This window comes from Amphiura filiformis, chromosome 19 (genome assembly GCF_039555335.1).
Source record: "Amphiura filiformis chromosome 19, Afil_fr2py, whole genome shotgun sequence".
Lineage (NCBI taxonomy): Eukaryota > Metazoa > Echinodermata > Ophiuroidea > Amphilepidida > Amphiuridae > Amphiura > Amphiura filiformis.
The window spans coordinates 36,739,093-36,759,464 of record NC_092646.1 but is presented as its reverse complement, the minus strand read 5'-3'; the positions used below and the strand labels follow the sequence as shown (position 1 = coordinate 36,759,464).

Below are 20,372 nucleotides of genomic sequence, written 5' to 3'. Positions count from 1 at the left end.
ATAGTTAGGGTTAGTGTTAGTGTTCGAGTTAGGGTTACTGTTAGGGTTAGCGAGCCTTATTCTATATTCGGACTAGGGAACCTTTGGACTAGAGAACCCGATATTCGGACAAGCGAACCTTTTTCAGAATTCGGACTAGCGAATGGTAAATTATGTGTTCGGACTAGCCAACCTTCGGACTAAGGAGCCTTCGGACTAGGGAACCTTCGGACTAGAGAGTTGTCACCCTATATAAAGCCTCTATATTTAATAAAATCTTACTTGTTGACTACAACCATGCCTGAAAGAGAATGTAAACATCTGCATTGAAGTCAAAAGTGCGTTACCATGTTATTAAAATTTGGGCATGGGGATATTTTCTCCAGACAACTTTTCTTCCGACGGATTATTCTCCCAAACACCAAATGTATGAATGTAATGAAAGACAAAGATAACTAGACTTAGCTGTGGTCTAAGACCACGAACACAGCCGTGTTGTGACCCCTTAATGACCTTTGACCCCAAAATATATGAAAGCCCCATAGACATTGGCTAATGTCAATGCACATTTGCATGTGGCATCACTATGCCATGTTATTTGTGGCAGAAGGGGCATTTTGAAGGTTTTTCGTCTCAGACCGGAAGTGACCCCTTGATGACCTTTGACCCAAAATAAAAAAAATACCACATATACACTGGGTAACCACAATTCATATATGAACATACCGTTACTGTCCTTTGTTTTTCTTAGCTAATAAAAATATTTGAATGTATTTCGTTTTATACCGGAAGTGACCCCTTAATGACCTTTGACCCCAAATCTGTGTACACCCCATACACACTGGGTAACACCAATGCATGTGTGCAAGTGGCGTCACTGTCCTACGTAATTTGTGGAAGAAGATGCATTTAATAAGTATTTCGTTTTATACCGGAAGTGACCCCTTAATGACATTTGACCCCAAATTAAAAAATACCACATATACACTGGGCAACCACAATTTATGTGTGCATATACCGTTACTGTCCTACTTTTTTCTTAGCTAATAAAAATTTTTGAAGATATTTCGTTTTATACCGGAAGTGACCCCTTAATGACCTTTGACCCCAAATCTGTGTACACCCCATAGACACTAGGTAATTACAATACATGTGTGCAAGTGGCCTCACTGTCCTACGTAATTTGTGGGAGAAGATGCATTTTAAAGGTATTTTGTTTTATACCGGAAATGACCCCTTAATGACCTTTGACCCCAAATAAAAAAATATCACAAATACACTGGGTAAACACAATTCATGTGTGAACATACCATCACTCTCCTATGTTTTTCTTAGTTTATACAAATTTTTGAAGATATTTCGATTTATACCGGAAGTGACCCCTTAATGACCTTTGACCCAAAATCTGTGTACACCACATTGACACTGGTTAATAACAATGCATGTGTGCAAGTGGTGTCATTGTCCTACGTAATTTGTGGGAGAAGATGCATTTTAAAGGTATTTTGTTTTAAACCGGAAGTGACCCCTTAATGACCTTTTGACCCCAAATAAAAAAATACCACATGTACATTGGGTAACTGCAATTCAAATGTGAACATACCGTTACTGTCCTATGTTTTCCTGAGCTAATAAAAAAAAATTGAAGATATTCCGTTTTATGCCGGAAGTGACCCCTTAATGACCTTTGACCCCAAATATGTGTACACCTTATAGACACTGGGTAATTACAATGCATGTGTGCAAGTTGCGTCACTGTCCTACGTAATTTGTAGGAGAAGGTGCATTTTGAGTTGAAATCACGTTTTTGACCCCTGTGACCCCAACGTGACCTTTGACCCCACGAGTTTCATGTGACATGTAGGGGCAAGGTCAATGATCATTGTGACGAAGTTAGGTCAAAATCGATGTAAGCATGTGAGTGCTAGAGCAAATGTAATGGTTGACAGAAGAAAGAAGAAGAAAGAAGAAAGAACTAGACTTAGCTGTGGTCTAAGACCACGAACACAGCCGTGTTGTGACCCCTTAATGACCTTTGACCCCAAAATATATGAAAACGCCATAGACATTGACTAATGTCAATGAATGTGTGCACGTGGCATTGCTTTGCCATGTTATTTGTGGCCGAGCGGCATTTTGAATGTTTTTCGTCTCAGACCGGAAGTGACCCCTTAATGCCCTTTGACCCCAAATAAAAAAACCCACATATACATTGGGTAAACACAATGCATGTGTTAAAATACCGTCACTCTCCTATGTTTTGTTTAGCTAATAAAATTTTTTGAAGGTATTTCGTTTTATACCGGAAGTGACCCCTTAATGACCTTTGACCCCAAATCTGTGTACACCCCGTAGACACTGGGTAATGACAATGCATGTGTGCAAGTGGCGTCACTGTCCTACATAATTTGTGGGAGAAGATGCATTTTAAAGGTATTTCGTTTTATACCGGAAGTGACCCCTTAATGACATTTGACCCAAAATAAAAAAATACCACATACATTGGGTAACCACAATTCATGTGTGAACATACCGTTACTGTCCTATGTTTTGTTTAGCTAATAAAAAATTTTGAAGGTATTTCGTTTTATACCGGAAGTGACCCCTTAATGACCTTTGACCCCAAATCTGTGTACACCACATAGACACTGGGTAATAACAATGCATGTGTACTAGTGGCGTCGCTGTCCTACGTAAGTTGTGGGAGAAGATGCATTTTTAGTTGAAATCACGTTTATGACCACTGCGTGACCTTTGACCCCACGAGTTTCATGTGACATGTAGGGGCACGGTCAATGATCAATATGACCAAGTTAGGTCAAAATAGATGTAAGCATGTTAGTGCTAGAGCAAATGTAAAGGTTGACAGAAAGAAAGAAGAACCTGTAAGAAAAAGACACAGCCGTGACTAACGTCACGGCTGTGTAAAAAGAAAGAACTAGACTTAGCTGTGGTCTAAGACCACGAACACAGCCGTGTTGTGACCCCTTAATCACCTTTGACCCCAAAATATATGAAAACCCCATAGACATTAGTTAATGTCAATGCACGTGTCCACGTGGCATCACTTTGCTATGCTTTTTGTGGCAGAAGGGATATTTTGAAGGTATATCGTTTTATACCGGAAGTAACCCCTTATTGACCTTTGACCCCAAATGTGTGTACACCATATAGACACTGTGTTATAACAATGCATGTGTGCAAGTGGCGTCACTGTCCTACGTAATTAGTGGAAGAAGAAGCATTTTAAAGATTTTCGTTTTATACCGGAAGTGACCCCTTAATGACCTTTGACCCCAAATCTGTGTACATCCCATAGACACTGGATAATAACAATGCATGTGTGCAAGTGGCGTCACTGTCCTACAGAATCTGTGGAAGAAGATGCATTTTAAAGGTATTTCGTTTTATACCGGAAGTGACCCCTTAATGAGATTTGACCCCAAATAAAAAATACCACATATACATTGGGTGACTGCAGATCATGTGTGAACATACCGTTACTGTCCCATGTTTTACTTATCTAATAAAATTTTTTTAAGGTATTTCGTTTTATACCGGAAGTGACCCCTTAATGACCTTTGACCCCAAATCTGTGTACACCCCATATACACTGGGTAACACCAATGCATGTGTGCAAGTGGTATCACTGTCCTACGTAATTTGTGGAAGAAGATGCATTTTATAAGTATTTCGTTTTATACCGGAAGTGACCCCTTAATGACCTTTGACACCAAATTAAAAAATACCACATATACACTGGGCAACCACAATTTATGTGTGCATATACCGTTACTGTCCTACGTTTTTCTTAGCTAATAAAATTTTTTGGAGATATTTTGTTTTATACCGGAAGTGACCCCTTAATGACCTTTGACCCCAAATCTGTGTACACCCTATAGACACTAGGTAATTACAATACATGTGTGCAAGTGGCGTCACTCTCCTACGTAATTTGTGGGAGAAGATGCATTTTTAGTTAAAATCACGTTTTTGACCCCTATGACCTCTGCGTGACCTTTGACCCCATGAGTTTCATGTAACTTGTAGATGCACGGTGAATGATCATTGTGACTAAGTTAGGTCAAAATCGATGTAAGCATGTCAGTGCTAGAGCAATGTAAAAATTGACAGAAGAAGAAGAAGAAGAAGAAGAAAGAACCTGTAAGAAAAAAGACACAGCCGTGACTAACGTCACGGCTGTGTAAACGTCACGGCTGTGTAAAGAACCTGTAAGAAAAAAGACACAGCCGTGACTAACGTCACGGCTGTGTAAAAAGACTAGTTTGCATTCTGACGTCATCATTCAATCAAAGTCGAGCACGGTTTGTTTACAAGTGTCGTGATACATGATGATATGAGTTGCTGAACACGGCGGTAAAACCGGGCGCCTTATTGTTACACAGCCGTGACGTTAGTCACGGCTGTGTCTTTTTCTTACAGGTTCTTACACAGCCGTGACGTTAGTCACGGCTGTGTCTTTTTTCTTACAGGATCTTCTTCTTTACCTAGCCGGGACTGCGGCTAGGTCTTGAAATGCTATCGGTCGGTTTTTCTGGCAACAAATATACACATTTTTTGCTCCAGCTCGGACATGCTTTGACCGATTTTGACCTAACTTGGTCACAATCATCATTGACTACGACTATACATGTCACATTACTTTTAATGGGTTAAAGGTCACAGAGGGGTCAAATGAGCCAAAAATGTGATTTGAGCTAAAAATGCTTTTCTTCCTACATAAAACATCCTACAATAACGTCACTTGCACATAAGGATCGGCTATATCTTGTGTCTATAGGGTTAACACAGAATTGGGGTCAAAGGTCATTAAGGGGGTATTTCCGGTATAAAACCAAATATCTTCAAAATACTTCTTCTACCACAAATTACATAGTACGATGACGTCACTTCAACATATGCATCGGCTATATCTAGTGCATATAGGGTGTTCACAGAATTGGGGTCAAAGGTCATTAAGGGGTCATTTCCGGTCCGAGTCTAAAAAAGCTTTTAAAAATTATATCTGCTACATGCAACATAGTACGTTGATGCCATCTGCACTGACAGCATGGTCATTACCCATTGCTTGGAGCCAAGGGTTACATTTTGAAATAGCCACAATATTTGAAGTAATTTATCCGTTTTTGCCTACAAATTTTTAGAAAAAGCACACCTTGTAGATATGTTCCTCCGATTTTCCGAAACTAAAAATAAGTGGGACATACTGTAATAATTGGGTAATCCATCATTTTGCCTGTCAATTAGTGCCTGTCAATCATGAGATAAAATACTTGAGTAGCAGGGTACTCGAGAATCGTGACGCGTGAGAGATTAAGGTGGCGATTGGTACACAGTAATTATTTAGAATTTTAAAGAGGGAGGGAGAGACTGTGAAACGGAGTGGGTGGGGTGGGGGCAGTAAAAGAGGAACTTGGGAGGTAAGGGGGAGAGACAAATGGCGGGAGGGTGAGAGAAAGAAGGAATAAGGTAGAGCCTATTATGGTTATGATGATGATGATGATATGATGATGATATGATGATGATGATCATCATCATCATCATCATCATCATCATAAGGTAGAACCGATCTCATCATCATCATCATCATCATCATCATCATCATCATCATCATCATCATATCATCACCATCATCATCATCATCATCATCATCATCATCATCATCATCATCATCATCATCATCATACCATCACCATCATCATCATCATCATCATCATCATCAACATCATCATCATCATCATGATAGGGAATGATGACGACCATGATGATCATGCATGATGATACATGTGCTACATGTATACATATTAATGTTTAGCGTTCAATTTCCAATTTTTATCAACTTTTCCTAGACCATGACATAAACCAGAATCGAGACATACAATAATTGGAAAGCGATACCGTTTGGGTGACGTGCCATATCGTGTGAGTAGTCATGTAAACATACAAGCACTGCACTTTGAGATTCGCCGCCTACTACCCACTCAACGTGTGCTGATCATGCTCATGATACTTTGAACATAAAGTGAAGTCATTTAATTATTTGGAATTCAAGAGAGGGGAAAGAAGAGATTGAGAGCCAGAAATTATTTGGAATTTAAGAGAGGGGGAAGGGGAGCATTGAGAGAAATGATGGAAAGGGGAGTGGTGGAGGGAAGTAATAGATAAACTTGGAAGGTAAGGGGAAGAAACAAATGGGGGGGAGGGTAAGAAAAAGGAGTAAGGTAGAGAGGGGGTTTTAAAGTTACCCAGCAAAAGTCGCAATTTTATTTTGATAAACCTGAATACAATAAAGAGCAATTATTTGGAATATAAGAGGGAGAGGGGAAGGAGAGATTAAGAAGGCGATTAGTACAAAACAGTAATTATTTGGAATTTAAGAGAGGGAGGGAGAGATCATGAGAAACGGAGGGGTGGGGTGGGGGAAGTAATATAGGAACTTGGGAGAGGGAGACAAATGGCGGGAGGGTGAGAGAAAGAAGGAGTAAGGGAGATCGAGGGGATCTTTAAATTACCCAGGGAAAAGTCGCATTTTTATTCTAATAAACCTTATAAATACAATAAAGACTTATAGAGAGGGGAAAGGAGAGATTAAGGTGGCGATTAGTACAAAACACAGTATTTATTTGGAATTTAAGAGAGGGAGGGAGGGATCATGAGAAACGAAGGGGTGGGGTAGGGGAAGTAATAGAGGAACATGGGAGGGGGGGAGACAAATGGAGGGAGGGTGAGAGAAAGAAGGACTAAGGGAGTGAGAGAGGGGATCTTTAAATTACCCAGGAAAAGTCGCATTTTTATGTTAACAAACCTTATCAATACAATAAAGAGTAATTATTTGGAATTTAAGAGAGAGAGGGGAAGCAGAGATTAAGGTGGCGATTGTTACAAAAAAAGTAATTATTTGGAATTGAAGAGAGGGAGGGAGAAACGGAGGGGTGGGTGAGGAAGTAATAAAGGAACTTGGGAGGGGGATAAATGGCGGGATGGTGAGAGAAAGAAGGAGTAAGGTAGATGGGGTCTTTAAAGTTACTCAGCAAAAGTCGCATTTTTATTTTAATAATACAATGAAGATTATTTGGGGAAGAAGATATTAAGATGGCGATTGGTACTAAACAGAGTAATAATAGTATTTGGAGTATTGAGAGGGGGAGATTATGAAAAACGGAGGGGTGGGGTAGGGGAAATAATAGAGGAACTTGGGAGGTAAGGGGAGGGACAGCTGGCGGGAGGGTGAGAGAAAGGAGTAAGGTAGAGGGGTGGGGTTGGGGTCTTTAAAGTTACCCAGCAAAAGTCGCATTATTTTAATAAACCTTAATACAATAAAGAGTAATGATTTGAAATTTAAGAGAGAGGGAGGGGGAGAGGAGAGACTAAGGTGCCGATTGGTACAAAACAGAGTAATTATTTGAAATTTAAGAGAGGGAGGGGAGATCATGAGAAAGGGAGGGTTGAGTTGGGGGAAGGAGAGAGGGGAGAAAGAAGGAGGGATTAAGGTGGTGATACAGGAATGATTATTACGACATTCTAAACATGAAAAAAATTATGACCCCAAAGGTCTAGGGGTCAAATGTTAAGTTTAAGATTAAAGGTCAAAGTTTAGCGGTTAAAGGTCAAACTTCAAGACTGGCATTTCCGGCCCCGGCTAGGTCCAGATCTGTAGCCAGATCTAGTTCTTCTTTCTTTCTTCTTTCTGTCAACCATTACATTTGCTCTAGCACTCACATGCTTATATCGATTTTGACTTAACTTGGTCACAATGATCATTGACCGTGCCCCTACATGTCACATGAAACTTGTGGGGTCAAAGGTCACGCAGGGGTCATAGGGGTCAAAACGTGATTTCAACTAAAATGCATCTTCTCCTACAGATTACGTACGACAGTGACGCCACTTGCACACATGCGTTGTTATTAACCAGTGTCTATATGGTGTACACAGATTTGGGGTCAAAGGTCATTAAGGGGTCACTTCCGGTATAAAACGAAATACTTTCAAATTTTTTTATTAGCTAAGGAAAACATAGGACAGTAACGGTATATTCACATATGAGTTGCAGTTACCCAATGTATATGTGGTATTTTTTTATTTGGGGTCAAAGGTCATTAAGGGGTCACTTCCGGAATAAAACGAAATACCTTTAAAAATGCATCTTCTCCCACAAATTACGTAGGACAGTGACACCACTTGCACACATGCATTGCTATTACCCAGTGTCAATGTGGTGTACACAGATTTGGGGCCAAAAGGTCATTAAGGGCCACTTCCGGTATAAATTGAAATATCTTCAAAAAATGTATTAGATAAGAAGAACATAGGAGAGTAATGGTATGTTCACACATGAATTGTGTTTAACCAATGTATATATGATATTTTTTTATTTGGGGTCAAAGGTCATTAAGTGGTCATTTCCGGTATAAAACGAAATACCTTTAAAATGCATCTTCTCCCACAAATTACTCAGGACAGTGATGCCACTTACACACATGCATTGTTATTACCCAGTGTTTATGGGGTGTACACAGATTTGGGGTCAAAGGTCATTAAGGGGCCACTTCCGGTCTGAGACGAAAAACGTTCAAAATGCCCCCTCTGCCACAAATAACATGGCAAAATAATGCCACGTGCACGCATACATTGACATTAGCCAATGCCTATGGGGTTTTCATACATTTTGGGGTCAAAGGTCATTAAGAGGTCACAACACGGCTGTGTTCGTGGTCTTAGACCACAGCTAAGTCTAGTTCTTCTTCTTTCTTTCTTCTTTCTGTCAACCATTACATTTGCTCTAGCACTCACATGCTTACATCGATTTTAACCTAACTTGGTCACAATGATCATTGACCGTGCCCCTACATGTCACATGAAACTTGTGGGGTCAAAGGTCACGCAGGGGTCATAGGGGTCAAAAACATGATTTCAACTCAAAATGCATCTTCTCCTACAAATTACGTAGGACAGTGACGCCACTTGCACACATCCATTGTTATTATCCAGTGTCTATATGGTGTACACAGATTTGGGGTCAAAGGTCATTAAAGGGTTACTTCCGGTATAAAACGAAATACGTTGAAATTATTTTATTAGCTAAGAAAAACATAGGACAGTAACGGTATGTTCACATATGAGTTGCAGTTACCCAATGTATATGTTGTATTTTTTTGTTTGGGGTCAAAGGTCATTAAGGGGTCACTTCCGGAATAAAACGAAATACCTTTAAAATGCATCTTCTCCCACAAATTACGTGGGACAGTGACACCACTTGCTCACATGCATTGTTATTACCCAGTGTCAATGTGGTGTACACAGATTTGGGGTCAAAGGTCATTAAGGGGCCACTTCCGGTATAAATCGAAATATCTTCAAAAATACATATTAGCTAAGAAAAACATAGGACAGTGATGGTATGTTCACACATGAATTGTGTTTAACCAATGTATATATGGTATTTTTTATTTGGGGTCAAAGGTCATTAATGGGTCATTTCCGGTATAAAACGAAATACCTTTAAAATGCATCTTCTCCCACAAATTACGCGGGACAGTGATGCCACTTACACACATGCATTGTTATTACCCAGTGTCTATGGGGTGTACACAGATTTGGGGTCAAAGTTCATTAAAGGGTTTCTTCCGGTCTGAGACGAAAAACATTCAAAATGTCCCTTCTGCCACAAATAACATGGCATAGTAATGCCACGTGCACGCATACATTGACATTAGCCAATGCCTATGGGGTTTTCATATATTTTGGGGTCAAAGGTCAGTAAGGGGTCACAACACGGCTGTGTTCGTGGTCTTAGACCACAGCTAAGTCTAGTTAATTTTGTATCTTCAAACATACAAATCATATCAAAAGTTAGGTCTTTATAGTAGGAAACTTTCTTTCGTGAAGGCACCATGTCAACAATGCCTGGAAAAGTTGCTTTTTGCCTTGTAAAAGTACGTAATTTTTCCCCATTCTCTGCTATTCCTTTTCTCCAAGTAGCACCAGATAAATCGACCTTCCTTTTACGCGCTAATTGAATTTGATTGACAGTGACGTCAGATGCAAATTAGTATTTTTATCTTTGTCTTCAATTATAGTAGTTATGTTATTCACAGTCTTTTTACTACCGAATCAAATCAACTTAGTGTCCAAATTTAAAACATACAATAAGCCGCTATTCCAGTTGAATTTCATACACAATTCATAATTGTGGCCCGCTCTGACAAAATCAGGTACAAGTCACATTGACATTTTCATGATTTGAATAACAATGTAAGTACTAGGCAATAAGCTTTAAAGTGATAGCAAAATTATATAAATAGCATCAATATTTTTCAAAATATGGATAACTTTGCAAATGATACCTTGATATTTTACCAAATTGCTATTCTGAGTAATGAGCCAATTAGTTTCCTGCCTTACATATGATTGAAACAAGTAAAAATAATACCGAAACTATACTTTATTCCATTGAGATCGTCTTTTCTTCAGTCTTTACTTTTTTTATTAAAGAAAGAGTATACGCTGGCGAAGTTACGTAATAATCGGATTAACTACCATAGCAATAGGTGAAAACAAATTTTGAATATACCGCGCTGCACTGTACGTTCACGCGGTACCTCTGCATTGAACCATATCATGCTGATCACATTGCACCTGTAAGATTAGTATCTTTGAAAAGACCAGTATTGTATTCAATCTATGATTGCATACATATATGGGTGATGCGTGTAACCTGCTTGTAGTGAAGCGCGATATGTTCAAAATTGTTTTCACCTATTGCTATGGTAATTAATACGATTAATTACGTAACTTCGCCAGCGTATTGTAACTTGTTTATATCATAACATGTCTTACTATATAATGGCTTACCCTTCTCAATATCAATGTTAATGTCTTTAATGATTGGGATTTTACTCCCTTCATCCCAGGTAAAACACCCTTCACATATCTGTATAACAAAGAGGAAAAACAATTAAGAGTATTTTTATTGCACGGAATATCTGATTTTCTGTGATTTCAGATCATGAATACACTATTTGTTCTGTATAGTAAAATTGGGGGGGCAAGAAATTTTGACGAGCCGAGAGGGGGGGGTGATTTTGGCACACATTCTTTGGGCACCTATTAAATAAAACGCTCTAAAAAGGCTTAAGAAAACCGTACGGATACGCTTAAATATGCAAATGTTCCTGCTCGCTCCGCTCGCAACGTGTATATAGACCAATTAAGGTTTGCAAATTGGGATCCCAAACTTTTGGCATGTGCAGGGGGGAGATTTTTGGCGGGCCGAGAGGGGGTGGGGGCAAGCGATTTTGGTGGGCCGAAAAGGGGTGGGGCAAGCGATTTTGGCGAGCCGTTTGAATTTTACCCCCCCGGGCTCCTCATTATTGCACAGCCCCTTATCAAATTGATCAATAATATAATATTTATACGCTTATAATGTAGTGTTGTCCAATGTACCTTGATTACGGTTGAATCACATGACCTTATTCCCGAATAATCAGCATCTGTGTGAGAAAATTTAAAGTATTATTAGTAATAACAATTAAAAACAATGCAAGATGAAGAAAAAGAGTTTTAAAACGCTAAACAATACACACTATGCGAAATTGGGTAAAAGGAGAATGAGTGCATTGACCTTTATATGACTTTTGGTCAAATGCGCGCAATGAAGATACTTTGGATTTGGGACTCATTGGTTTTATTGACTCAAAACTACAATATGTTACAGCTCAAACCATAACTAACTTTAGACCCTATATAAATGTTGCTATATATAATCATCAACCAGATATACTCACCTTTTGGTTAGAAGTTATCACCGACGTTGCGGCCTAAACATTTGGCCTTCAGCTGGGTGAATGATTTAGAGTCATCCGAGGTCAATCGATGAAGCAGTGTGGGAACAACCATGCTTCAAAAGGAGCGGAGGTGTTAGAGTGAATCTGTCACATGGTTAGGGTCGGGTCATCAAGCAACTTCCTCATCGATTGATCTCGGATGACCATAAATGATCCACCAAGCTGAAGCCCAAAGGTTTTGGCCGCAACGTCGGTGATAACATCTAACCAAAAAGTGATTTTTCTGGTTGACATGATTTAATTAATCACAATTTGAACAAATCCCAGATGACTGAAAGTATACAGTGTTGCTATACATATACATGTATATTGAGTCGTATCTACGCATTTGGATATAAGATATGAGAGGGTTAACGTTTTATCATCAACACTGGGCTATTCCACTTGTAATCCAAACTACCCCTGTGGAAGATTTTGAAAATATCTTCAACAGGCGGAATATGTCTTTGAAATGTAATTGGTCAGCGTTAATCATTTAGAAACTCCTGTATTATGCCGTTACCAATATTTTCCGCAACTGGATGAATATTTCAAATGGAAGTTACCCAACTGTCTATTCTATTCGAAACTCACACTCCCTCTGTGAGTGCGGGTTTTAAATTGAATATACCATTACGCTATCGATGCCTTTAAAGATTTTACCAATTTTACCAACCTTTTAGCGGATACATCGGTAATAATTCGTACTCTGGCAAATCAATGCGTCCATCATCACATCTGCTATCACTCATTTTAGCAACAATTTTTTTTAGGTGAAGGTCGTTTCCTGGAAATAAAAGTAAATATTCCCGCGTAAAGCTGAATTTATACTCAATCGCCGAGCGATTGCGATTAAACGCTTTTGATTTTGCGATGCATCGCTCGGCGCTTTTGCATTTATACTTATCACGGCGATAGCGATTGCAGACGACAATTAAAATATTCTAAATGCCACAAAATACATTTTTAAAACATCAGTTGCTGTCAATAATTATTGCTTTGAATTAATTCATCACCAAAAATTAATAATCGAGAAAGGTAAATTAATTAGCAAAATAATAGATTCAGATGGTTGTACATGATTGGTTGACGCATTCACGTGTCAAGCGATATCGCAGGGAAGTTGAGATTTCTTCAACTTGCAAAAGCGACGTCGTTTTTGCCTTGGCGATTTGAATCGATTGATCGGCTTGATGCTCTGGAAATGTAAGTAAACATTGAACATGCGTGAAAATCGCTTTTCTGCAAAAGCGATCGAGTATAAATTCAGCTTAACATCGCATGATAATATGACAGTATATTAAGAAGTATGAACGGTATAAAATATTGTTTAATTTAATATAACAACGGTTCTATTGGTTTGGATGTAAAAAACTTCCTCACAAACATATCTCAGTGTGTGGTAGTACTAGATTCGGACGGTTAAGGTTAGGTGCAGCATCAGAGTGGGCACGGTTTTTGATGGCATGTAAAAATGAGTCATTTTAAAGAAAAGTTGAACAATGATGGCGCTATTTATGTAAAATCTTGTTTGCATCTTTACAAGGGGTGGACACTTAAAAATGTTAATAGATCATCAGCAAACAGACTAACAAATGACAAGGGAATTTTCAAAAATCTTTTTGTCGTAAAATGTAAGGTATATAACTCAATTAAAATTGCTGTTTATGTCAAACTGGTAATCTCTGGAAGAGATAAATCCTACAAATTTCAAGCTTACAAAAATAATTGGGTAGGAATACAGGAACCTGTACGATAATGACATGCACGCTAAGATATCTACCATTTCTGTGTGTCGGATGTGTACTCTTCATCTCTATTAGTTGCGTTGTTTCGTCCTCTTCACCTGAGGAAAATCCTTTCCATCTACGCCTCCAGTTGAACTTTAACCTCTGCATGCACAAATAAAACCCAGCAATGATCAGAACGAAACATTACTTCAAACTTATTCAATTTTTGAGAGAGATTAAACTCCCGTTACTTAGCTTTCGATAGCAGGGTATGCCATCTTCATCATAGGTGCATCCAGGCATACTGCATCTCCCGCAGAAACTGGAAGTCTCGTTCCTACGCAGTCATGTGTGCTTAATCAGTCATCATGGTCAAGAGAATAGTTTTGTCGCCGCCTCTGCGAATCCATATTGCTTCGCGGATATTCCTGGTGTGTTATAAACTATATATGAACTATCAAAAATTGAATAGTGTTCACGAACACTCCTACAGATGTAACTTTTCAATGCTACAAAGTTATGACACTCGCGGCACTAATGTGGAAGTAAAAGGAGTTTGAATTATGGGAGTTCAAACGTAACATAAGTGACGAGCAGTTTCCATAGCTTTTTGGATGCACCCGCGTCGTCTGAACGATTTACTTTACTTTACCTGACGCGAGTTGTTAAACGGCGATGAATAACGGTGAAACATGATTGAATTCCTTGAAACAGATTCATTAGGATCGTTCATAGTGTCGCAAATAGATAATTTGATTAATTTTATAAAAATGTATTTTTTTTAATGTTAGATGTGCCATCACCCTCTGCTTTTACTTCTACTGATTTGATTTGCTGCCCTCTGTCTTTATCTGAAACTTTCTGACCTTTTACCTTTCAGCTACTTTCAATTTCATCTTTTTGTTTAACACCTGTTTTTACTTTAGTATTCACTCTTGATTCACTTCACTGCTTCTCTCACTCTGTGATTGGTGCATCTTGCATTTTCTGTATTGTCTCTTTTGTTTGCCTGTGTATTGATTTTAAAAAGATTATTTTGTTTAGGAGTTTGACGCATGTTTCTTTTTAGTTGGGGAGTATGTGAGCTGATGACTGAACGAGATGGATATACCTGGGAGTGTGAGGCCAATTTTTTTCCTGCAGGAATTTTGTGTGTAAATGGAAGTATGAAAGCTGATGAATGTAAGTAATGTTGGCATCCTAAAACAAAATTTATTTTCAAACTGTAGACCCTTCCTTGACCGGAGATTGCATAAAATTTATTTGGGGTATTTATTTAATCTTTTTCTTAGGTTAGTTTTAAGTAATTTTAGGGATGACGGAATTTAATTAGTGTAGAATACTTTGACAATAATTTCAGGCGTTTGCAAAAATTATTTTGTGCTGATTTGAAGTAGATGTTTTGAGATATTTTGATATGCAATTTTGTTTTCTCGAGACATGAAATTTTGTTGCAAAATCTTTTCGTTAATTTTTTTTTCCTTCATAATTCATTGATATTAAAATTTGGTTGGCCGCAATTTCGGCATGAAAAGTTTTGTGCATCACCTTTAAAAAGGAGTCTTGAACTCCGGGTGATCCCCTTTCAGACTTGTTTTGCACGATAAGCTTGCTTGTAATTCCAAATTTTATTTGTTTTTCTGAATGCATTTTTTTGGAAGTTGACGTTTTTACCTTCCCTTTCAGGTAATTGGAACGTCACCGCTTCCTTTTCACAAAACCCATTCCTTGTCGTACTTTTATTTATCACCTTGTCCTTTAAGCCTACACTTGTAGGAAATTGGACTTGGTGATGATTTTCATAATCACATATTAGGCCTTTATTATTTAGTGTCTCGATAAAAAAAATGTTCAGTGCATTTATGCTGAATTTATACGCTGAATAATTCAGCGACACACGTTGACTTTTGTTCAGTGATGCACGCTGAAATTTTCAGTAGTGCACGCTGAATTTTGTTCAGTAAAATATGCTGAATGTATAGTCAGCTTTTCAGCTTTTGTTGCTAAATCAGCTTTTGTTATTTATTTATTTGCATGTTCGGTAGATACTGGTGGCTGGGCGCCTGTCTGTATAAAGAGCCCCGCCCGTTTCTGCCGAACGCATATTCTGCCTGCACCAAAAATAAGTTCAGTTGCAAACTTGGGGGGGGCTTTGGATTTGTAGATAGAACCCCGCCCATTTATTGCTTTTGTGGTTTCGTGATTGGTTAATTGTGAAATATTAATGTGCAAAGGCCTGTGCTTTATTTAAATTAATTTTTAAGCTTGTAGGTTAGGTTTCCGTCAGTAGATTACGTTAGTAATTAATTTAGGATTTATTTAGTTAGTTTTGCTTTCTTTGGTCAAGTCGGGGTTTCATTTGTATTTTTGGTCCCTTAATTTCCTTTTTGAATATATATATTTGATGCCAACATTATGTCTTTGTTTTCTAATTAATGTTAAGTGTATAATTGAAGAGCTTTGTTTCAAAACCCCTTACATCCACTTGAGCAATTTTGAGAAAACATCAATAAATCATCAAACAAAGTACTGATATAATGGGGTTTGCAACAAAAGCAGGTTTTGGCGGAATGCTTATGTAGGATGAGCATCCCGCCAAAAACTGCTTTTGTTGAAAACCCTCTTATATCAGTGATTTTTCGGATGATTTTTTTATGTGTTTTAAAAATTGCTCTAGTGGATGTAAGGGGTTTTGAAACAAAGCTCTTCAATTATGAATAAAAACAAACCAATATTAAAGTTCAGTCACATTTTTAAACCATTTGCAAATCAATAATAAAAATAATGAAATAAAAATATTAATTATGTGCAATAGGCTATATGAGAAAAAAAAAGAACTTTAATGAATTAAATAATTTTGTTTGTTATTCTATATCGTTTACAATTGTATTTTATTATGTTTCGGTTTACTCAATATTAGCAAATTTTCCTGCCGCTTCACCTATTGTTTCTGTTCCTTTCGGCCACGCTACCCACGGCCAGGGAATTGTCCCACTTCGTCATAAGTCGGGACTTTTATTCATTTTTCCAAAACCCCTGGTCTGTGACAATAGTTCATTTAATTGAGAATCTTGTTCACTCTGGTACTGGTGTTTCTGGATGTTTTTCGAATCGGCAACACTTTTGCCTGGTTTTAATGACGCACCAAATTTTCTTGTTGCCGAGTATTTATGACCTGGTCATAAATTTTGTCATGGTGTCTTTTCCTCCTACTCCCCCAAAACCAAAAATGAACCTTCATATTGGGCCAAATATTGAAATTGATATTTTTTTACACGCGCGCTACTGTCATAGTAAAACCGATACAAAAATTCTCACCCAACCATGAATTGCAATGTTTTCGTAGCCACTGCCAACTGGCTTTGAACTTCATCTACAAATATGGTTGTTCAAATTTTATGACCTGATCATAAAATTTGTCCAGTCTGTAAGCCTCCTCATCCCTATTCATGGTGTCTTTTCCCCCTACTCCCCACAGAATTAATTCAGTGCTACTCCCAAAAAAACAAAAATTAACCTTCATATTGGGCAAAAAAATGAAATTGATTTTTTTTTTTACTCGTGCGCTACAGTCATAGTAAAACCGATACAAAAATTCTTACTCCAACCATACAATGCTTTCGTAGCCACTGCCAAAGTGCCAACTGGCTTTGAACTTCATCTACTTATGGTTGTTAGAATTCAGTAATCTCAAAGCATACCTTTCTATTACTACCATGCTGAAATGCTTGTCCTGTGTTAGAACCCTCTTCGCTTTGTGACGATGTTTTCCCTGCCGTCTCTATTTCGGAATGAGTGAAAAACTTGGTCAAACGCCGAGTTGCTACTACGGCATTCACCAGATTAGACAATGCCGTCGGGAACTTAAAGAGTGGATAGGCTAAGAGATGAACTAAAGCATTCACTGTGAACATTAAACTCGGTGTAATATTATTGCCCGTTAGATATGGATAGATAGCGAAGATCTGAAAGTAAAAATAAATCCACACATTCATCAGTTTTCACTACATGTATAAGTACAGGTTTTAAAAGGGAAAAGTTAGCGACAATGCCGGGACTCGAACTCTAGACCTCGTGATCTAAAGGTAAGTTACACTGAAGCTGCTGGTAGTTAAGCGAATGCAATATGGAAAAAATTATTAAGTATCAAGATATTGCAGGCACGTAGACATAATGTGACCGTGTAGATCTCGGTATACATTCTATAAATACCACATGCGATAAAACCATGAATTTTATAGACCTTTTCAAACCAAGATCGGAAAAGTTCGGAAAACCGCGCTATTTATTCAGTAAGCTAAGGTCAAATTGTACCAAAACTGGCGGACAAGATATGTCATGAATTACGACACCCTTTTGCGCGAAATTACAGCTCATTAAGTCAATATGTGAACATGGGGAAATGGACCATGCACTGAAATCGACCCCTTCCCCCGTAACCTAACAGGGCCTCCTTGGAAATCAGTGCTTTGTCATTGAAGGGGCTACCCTGCCTAAAGAAATAAATAACAATGTTGATCGGGGTATTATCATTATGCTCCGTGATGGACTCTGGAACATTGATTGGTGGGGGAAGGTGAGGGGTATAGCTTACAGGAGGGTTGAAGCTACACGTAAAACATTATTTTAAAAACATCCATCAAAGTTTACGTGATTGGGGTGGAAACAAGGAGTAAAATTGACCAGGTGTCTCAACACATTTTTCCATGATTGCAGCTCATGGATTTCTTTTGTTAACGTTTTAGTACATCCCAATAGCATAGTTCAATAACCTCAATTAAAAAACAATTTGCCCTCCAGTTGCAGAGTATGAGTTTTTGTACCCAAATTTTCAAAGGTCATTCAATAATGTACAAATGTATTGGGGTTAAAGAACTGTGCCATGATAGATGAACATGTTGTGGATCCTAGTGTATGGGAGAAAATTCAAAGCTGCATACGTACCACCAGTGTAATGATACTTGTTCCAATTAGGCCCAGAGACACTTGAATTTTGTAAAGAAGACGATGGAAGAAAATGTACAAGAAGAACATAAATCATCATTATTTTAAGTAGCCTAAATTTTAAATAAATTACAGTTTTTTTTCAGAGAAGAACGCCACTTGTTTACATTTTGAGAGCGTGCAGGGCGTAAACACGGAAGTGGGGTTCTGATTGGCTGAATCAATCGTCTGACAATCATAGCAACAGACCGATAATCTAATTGACTGATTTTGGGTATGGCGCTCATTAACAGGGCGCTCACGCGATCACGTCAATCTGAGCAAGGGACTGTTCTTCTCTGAAACACTTAAAAAGTTATGCGAATGTCAGTATGAAAGCAAACGCATGGAACCAGTTTATCCATAACTTTTCTCGGAATAATTCTTTCGTTTTCAATATTGTAACATACTTCAACTTACCCATATGTCCAAATTGCATATTTAATTTGTATAAAGACTTGAGTTCGTCATTTCTGGCAGACAGTATTCGCCCTCTAAACTCATCTACCCATCCGTAGAGTTTGAGAAATTTAATGCCTTGAAGCATCTCATTTGAACATTTTAGTCGAACATCCGATTTTTTCTGTATTTGGAGGAAAACAACGTTAAAGATTCGATATTTTTGAACAAGTTAAACCTAATTTGCAGCAATTCTGCATAATGAATAACTGTAGAAAATATATTCCATATCAAAAGTATTCCGAGTCTTTGGGGAAAGAAGAAATTAACCCAAAAATGGCGTATACAAAGTTAATACTCTACCTTTTATACGAAATCAATTGTGAAGTAAGTAGGTATCAAAATACGTTAAAATAGATGTATAGTCAATATTCATTTATTCCGTTGGGGACTGCTCTATAATCCGAAGGTTCTATAATCCGAAAGTCCTTTAGTCCGAAGGTTCGCTAGTCCGAACACATGTTCATAGCATTCGCTAGTCCGAATTTTAAAAGAGGTTCTCTAGTCCGAAAAAAATTGAAAAGAGGTTCTTTATTCCGACGGTTCTTTATTTCGAAGGTTCTATAGTCCGAATTTTAAAAACGGTTCTCTAGTCCGAATATGAGAATAGTCTCTATAGTCCGAATTTAAAAAAGGGTTCTATAGTCCGAATATAGAAATAGGCTCTATAGTCCGAATTTTAAAAAGGGTTCTATAGTCCGAATATAGAAATAGGATCTATAATCGGTGGAAGCTCTATAGTCCGAAGGTTCTTTAGTCCGACGGTTCTTTAGTCCGAAGGTTCTTTAATCCGACGGTTCTTTATTACGAAGGTTCTTTATTCCGACGGTTCTTTATTTCGAAGGTTCTATAGTCCGAATTTCAAAAAGGTTCCCTAATCCGAATAATAAAAGAGGTTCTTTAATCCGAATTTTAAAAGCGGTTCTCTAGTCCGAATATGAAAATAGGCTCTATAGTCCGAATTTTAAAAGGGTTCTATAGTCCGAATATGGAAATAGGCTCTATAGTCCGAATTTAAAAAAGGTTCTATAGTCCGAAATTGCAAAACGGTTCTATAGTCCGAAACGGATACCGTGTTCTTTAGTCCGAATTGGTAAACGGGTTCTATAGTCCGAATTTTATTTTTATCATGTCAAATCATTTCTTGTTAAATATAAATCCGCTGAAGTTTAACATGGTTGGTTTCTCTGGATATTTTTCGTAGCATACATTCACGTTCACCTTTATTCTGGTGATATTTTCTTCATTTTTATCCGTTTTTCATTTTCAACCCGTTCAGGGTAGACCCTGAATACCCGTTTCTGGCCATTTTTCAATCCGAGAGCCTACTTTATTAAAAAATTGTGTTATGCAACTTGTTGGGCGATCCAAGTTC

At 38.0% G+C, this 20,372-nt stretch overlaps 1 protein-coding gene across 1 annotated transcript in view; it reads right to left on the bottom strand.

Moving 5' to 3' along the window:
- Positions 1–20,372, bottom strand: part of LOC140140540 (ATP-binding cassette sub-family C member 9-like) — a 44,595-nt gene that overhangs the window by 985 nt on the left and 23,238 nt on the right. The window contains exons 8-15 of the mRNA XM_072162298.1: positions 18,959–19,121; positions 18,500–18,540; positions 17,257–17,520; positions 13,609–13,717; positions 12,502–12,612; positions 11,446–11,492; positions 10,840–10,933; positions 262–280 (exon numbers count right to left, since the gene is read on the bottom strand). Of these exons, the coding sequence (XP_072018399.1) occupies positions 262–280; positions 10,840–10,933; positions 11,446–11,492; positions 12,502–12,612; positions 13,609–13,717; positions 17,257–17,520; positions 18,500–18,540; positions 18,959–19,121 (848 nt within the window). The remainder of the gene's footprint in view (positions 1–261; positions 281–10,839; positions 10,934–11,445; positions 11,493–12,501; positions 12,613–13,608; positions 13,718–17,256; positions 17,521–18,499; positions 18,541–18,958; positions 19,122–20,372) is intronic.